Genomic DNA, 5,500 nt, shown 5'->3' on the forward strand with positions numbered 1-5,500 from the left:
ATCGGGCTGGGGTTTCGCCGAGTGTCCACTTGCCCCGGACGGCGGGCGAACGAGCCAGCGGAGACCGCGACAACAGCAAGAAACCGGACTCGATCCCAGCACCCACTCTAAGTCCTGCGAGTTTGCGGCCTTCTACCCGCCCTCTCCACAGGCCGCGCCCCTTCCGCCGAACGCCCCCGAGAGCCCGCCCCTTCCGCCAGCCGTTCTTTCCGAGGCCCCGCCCCTTCCGCCAGCCCCGCCCATTCCTGCGCACGTGCGGGTCTCAATAACGCAGCTGCGGTCCGCCGGGGTCTTTTTGCCAGGTCTCAAGTGCGGATGCCGGCGCGACCCTGCCCTCTCGGTCATGGCTGTCCCTAAAAGGAAGGCCCCGGGCGGCCAAGACAGCACGGCTTCCCCCGCGGGTGCAGCCAAGCGGGCCCGCACCGAAGAGCTCACGGGCGTGCGCTTCAAGGCTCAGCTGAGGGACCCGCAGGGTGCGGGGCAGGGTGAGTGCAGGGCCGGCCCGGGGCGGGGACCACGTGCGTGCGAGGCGGCCTCCGGGTCTGGGTTTGGGAGGAGTTTCCGTGTACCAGACACAGCCCCTCCTTTCGGTCAGCGAGGGTCAGCCTCACTTCCCGATTTGCAGACGAGACATCGAAGATCCGGTGATTGGGCGTCCAAGGTCCCGGGGTCGCTCCTGGACTGCGCGCAGCACTTCGTTGCGTTGAGCTGTCAGCGACACAGGAGGGCCCAGACGTGTTTGGTTGTGACAGGTCCATGCGACTGCACCCTTCCTTTGCCTGGGCAGTGTCCCTCCGCAAAGTCTAAAACCTCTTTATTGCAATTGCGAGGAAAGTCAATAAGTGTACTACTTTTTTACACAACATATATTTATTGAGTCTCGACTGTGAGTCCGCTCGGGGCTGTTACGTGAGACAGCTTGATACTACTATGGCTGTCAGCACTGTTTTCAGTGGCATTGATCCTCCAACACTGACCTAACCTGATAACATGTAGTAAGCTACCATAAGAAACCACATAAGGACTTGTTAGTTGACCAGGATTGGTCTAGTGACTGACATGGAGCACATTCTATAATTTCACTTTTTGAAAAGCGTGAGCACCCCTCACAATGCCTTATGATCCATTAGAAAGTAGGTTATAAAAAAAAACACACACACACACACACAATTGACTATGCAAGTATGTGAAAACACTGGTACTGTGTCAGGGTACTGCGTCAAAATACAGCCATGACAGTGTTTCTCCCAGGTTAAAGAAACAAAGTTAATGGCCAGGATATCCTCAATTTCCAGGTTGTCTCCAACAGATTTTGTTTTTAAATGTTTGATGCCTGCAACTGTTAGCCAGTGCTGGGAAGATGATACTCGCTTTAGCACAATTATACATTTCTTTCATTCATTCATTCATTCATTCATTCATTCATTTCTTTCATTATTTATTAGGGGCTGTTATTTGCTAGGGTAGAGATAAAATGGTGAGTAAAAGTTAGATATGGGCTCTGCCGTTGTGGAACTTAGAAATAGTCGGGTGGGGAGGACAGATGTCAATGAAATCTGAAGACTGCAGGTGCCATATCTAATCTGGGAGATCAAAGAAGCCTCTCTGCGGAAGTGGCTTTCCAGCAGAGCTGTAGGATGGTGCAGGGACACGGACAGGAACCTTTCTGGTAGAAGAAAGAGCATGTTTATTTAAAAGATTGCATCCATGTACTTATTCATGGTTTTGTTCAGAGCGCTTCATGATGTTCAGATGCTGCATTTGAACAGGTTTCCATCTGGGTTGGCAGGCTATGGGGAAGGTGAAGTAGTTGGAAAACATGGCAGTAGGTGAAAGTGTGAATCTCCTGTGAGGCTGTGTTGGATTTGTGTTTGAATCCAGTTTCTGTCTTGGATTCTCTCTTTTGATATTTTCTCATAACTTCCTCTGATAGGATTGCCTTACAGTGAAGTGGAATTGATCAACGTTAGGGCAGTTTGTTTTCATCCTGGCATTAGGGAAGATGTTTCCAGCTTTTATGTGATGTTGACATATAGCATATGTAAGTTTAAGGTGGACAATGTGGTGGTTAAATACATGTGTATATTGTGAAATGACCACAATAAGGTTAGTTAATACCACCATTCTAACATAATTACCACTTTTTTTGTGGCGATAACATTTAAGAACTAGTTTCTTAATAACTTTCAGGCATATAATACAGTACAGTTAATTATAGTCACCACACTGTACATTGGAGAACTGATGTACCCTCTGACCAATGTCTCGCCATTTCCCCCACCTCCCAGCCCCTGGCAGCCTCCAGTCCACTCTCTGTTTCTATCAGCTGAGCTTTTTAGATTCCACATAAGTGAGAACATATAGTATTTGTCTTTCCGTGTCTGACCATTTCACTTAATACCCTCAAGGGTCATACATGTTGCAAAAGGTGAGAATTCTGTCTTTTTTTTAAGGCTGAATATTCCATCGTGTGTATATCTATATATAGATATACCACATAGTCTATATTCATTCTCTTGTTATATCCCCTTAATGTGGGGGTTGCAGAGAAGAGAGCCGATGGGTTAGATTGGCGAAGACCCACGGGAGTGGATCAGTATCAGCATCAGGGAGCATCCCTGGATCAAGAAGGGTTCTGCTCTAAACCAGTGCCTTTGAAAATGGTTGCCCGTGGCTTCACTGGCGATGGAGAAAAGGCAGTATCGTAACTCTTGATCTCCCTATCTTCACATTGCCACTGTATTTTCCGACTCAGTAGGTGGCAGTCCCAGTCACCTGGGTGTTCCTGCCAGACGTCTCCCTCTGCAGTAGCGGCTGTGATTGTTTCTAGGGAGACTGTCCTTGTTAACATTTGAACTTAACTCTATTTCAGCCTTGGAAGCGTTTGTCTCTGCTGCCAAGGAACTACCACGAGAAGACGTGCACGACGTTGTAGAAGGGTACATCAAGATTTCTGTTGAGTGTGCAGAGCTTTTCCAGCTCCTGAGTGGGGAGAAGCGACCTGAAAGTGAGGTATAGTTATTCCTCACTTGGCTCGATGAAGAGAAGAAATAGTTAATGCTACTATTATCGTTGAGCTCGACGAAGAGAAATGTGATATAAATTTCTAAGACATCACCATCTTTCTACAGAAAACAGTGCTTTGGCCCTGTGTTGTAGGAATACGTTCATTTTTGCATCATGACCTTTGAAAGCATTTTAGCGGAAAGTGCTGACTTCTCATCGGTGAACAATACCAGAAGGAAGCATCGTAGATTCTGAATCTGCATGCACTAGGTTTTGGCATAGTTTGTTTTAACAAAAGGGAAATAGTTAAAAATTGTGTGTCACACACACATGTAGACACATATTAAGTTGTCTGTTTTCTGGTTCCAACGAGGTTCAAAATAGGGGATATTTAGGAACCTATTGAAATCTTGGGGTTATTGCTATAAGGCTAAATATTCCCAAAGAGATGAGGCCCAATCATAAAGAGAAATTTTTCTTTTTATTTCATTTTGGATAGTGGTAAGCAAGCAATTCTAGACGATGGGAGCAAGACTAATGCCAGGGCCAGGGGCCTGGAAGGGCAACCCGCTAAGCTGCCACCTTCCTGCCTTTGGCTCATCCTGCAAGTTGAAGGTTTTAAACCTACAGGTGACCGTGGCTAAGACAAGAGGGGCAGATATATAGACGGGGAAAAGAAATGTGATGATTCATAAGCATTTCAATTCTGTCTTTGCAGATGCTATTAATATTTCAAGTTTTTGAGGCCATATTATTGCGGACAGCAAGTGATCTTTCCCATTTTCATGTTGTGGGAACCAATATCGTGAAAAAGCTAGTGAATAACCACATGAAGCTCATCTGTGAGTCCCTGTATGCCTCGGGTTACAAGTAAGTTGCCCTCCTTTACATGGCAGGACTGGCCTTGGACTTGGTCTGGGTTCAGCTCTCCATGAGGGCTTCTGACCTTTCCTCCACTCATAGAGTAGAGCTGAGTGGTTTCTGTCACGGCGGCTCTGCACCTCCTTCCTCTGTTGACGGCCCCACGCTCTTGCTGACTCCTCCCACCACGAGTCCCCCTCACTCCTGCCCTGCTGCTCTCCTTGCTGTCCTGGGAACACTCCAGACATCCTTGACATTGCTTGTTCTTCTGCCCCAGTGGCCTTTCTCCCAAGTCCTCACGGGCTCCCTCCCTGTCTGCCTTCTGGGAGACAGAAGTGTCCTCCCGGGGAGGCCTTTTTTGACCATCCTATGTCCACTGTCACTTTGTCACCACTGTCACTTTCCCAGCAGCCGACACAGTGCCCAGTAAGTAGTGGGTGCTCAGTAAACCGCAGATTCTGGGGGGCTGCAGAATAGAAAGGCGGCCATGGGCTCGCTTTTATTGATGCCCATCGCTGAGAAGTCCTCCGTGCCCTGCAAAGGCGGGGTGATGTGTGGCTCTCCCACGTACGTGATCATTTACTGGGTGGGGAACTTGCCATCTTCTTTGTAGTTTGCATTGTGTATTCTTAGAGCCTTCTCAGACTTGGCTTTTTTGCTTCATTTGAAGTTTTTGCTATGATTTTCTTTTTAAAGAGCATGTCTGCATGTGTCCTTCATTCCTTTTTCTGGTTTGGGGATAGCAAACCACAACGAGGTATGCAGGTGGCTTTGTGGTGAGGTGGCTTTGTGGTGAGGCGGCTTTGTGCTTCTGCTGTTCCTGATATGCCTAATTTCCCGTTGTCCCTGTGCAGGATGGCTCGAACCTGCCTGAACCTGATGGCTGCCATGGTGACCCAGGGTCCTGAGGCCGCCAGAGACATCTGCAGCCATTTTGATTTGAATAAAAAGACCTTGTACACCCTGGCGACCAAGAGAGATTCAAAGGTGAGGAGCCCCGAGCATCTTCCATCTCCCATGTGTTTCTTTTCTCTTCAGAGGGTGTAACGGACTGTTTGTCCTCTTCTCCCCGGACTTGGTCTTCACATAGATGCAGTAGGAGGCCTTTATGGGGAGAAACGTGTGCCTCAGCAGCCACTGGAGCTTGGGAGGAAGGATGGCCTCACTACTGGCCAGAGGTGGGGGCCTAGTCACCTGGCAGAGCCTGAATGACAAGGACACCTGAGGCCAGCTTCTCTGGGGGATCAGTGTCACAGTGCCTTCCTGGCCTGTGAGCATCTTCACTGAGTAAATAATCTCCATGTGCCTAAATGGCATGGACCCTGTGGGGTGTCCCAGTTTTCCTGTTCCCATTCTGTCTCCCTTGGAGAAAATCCTTGGACGTCATCAAAGAGGGCATTTATGGCTCTTTAATCTCTTTCTTGTGTCTCCCAATTATAAGCTTTATAATGAGTAGGGGCTGGATTGTGCCAAAGAGAATGAAAGTGTGAATGGTTGTAAAAAAAACCATGGTTCTCTGGTGGCTCTAGAAATTTCAGTTGGGTTCGGAAAGGTTCTCGGGGAGAAAGCGCAAGTTTGGGGACTCATGAGCTGGAGCGAGGGCATCCTCCCAGCGCGTGTGCCGGCTGCAGGT

General features: G+C 48.4%; 1 protein-coding gene across 1 annotated transcript in view; it reads left to right on the forward strand.

Annotated features, from left to right (window-relative positions):
* The first annotated feature begins 227 nt into the window (after positions 1-227).
* The window catches only part of URB1 (URB1 ribosome biogenesis 1 homolog (S. cerevisiae)), a 62,365-nt gene continuing 57,092 nt past the window's right edge, over positions 228-5,500 (forward strand). Inside the window, exons 1-4 of the mRNA XM_023519717.1 lie at positions 228-485; positions 2,873-3,012; positions 3,725-3,876; positions 4,722-4,854. Of these exons, the coding sequence (XP_023375485.1) occupies positions 344-485; positions 2,873-3,012; positions 3,725-3,876; positions 4,722-4,854 (567 nt within the window). The 5' untranslated portion in view covers positions 228-343. The remainder of the gene's footprint in view (positions 486-2,872; positions 3,013-3,724; positions 3,877-4,721; positions 4,855-5,500) is intronic.

This window comes from Pteropus vampyrus, unplaced genomic scaffold (assembly GCF_000151845.1).
Source record: "Pteropus vampyrus isolate Shadow unplaced genomic scaffold, Pvam_2.0 Scaffold233, whole genome shotgun sequence".
In the NCBI taxonomy this organism is placed as follows: Eukaryota; Metazoa; Chordata; class Mammalia; order Chiroptera; family Pteropodidae; genus Pteropus; species Pteropus vampyrus.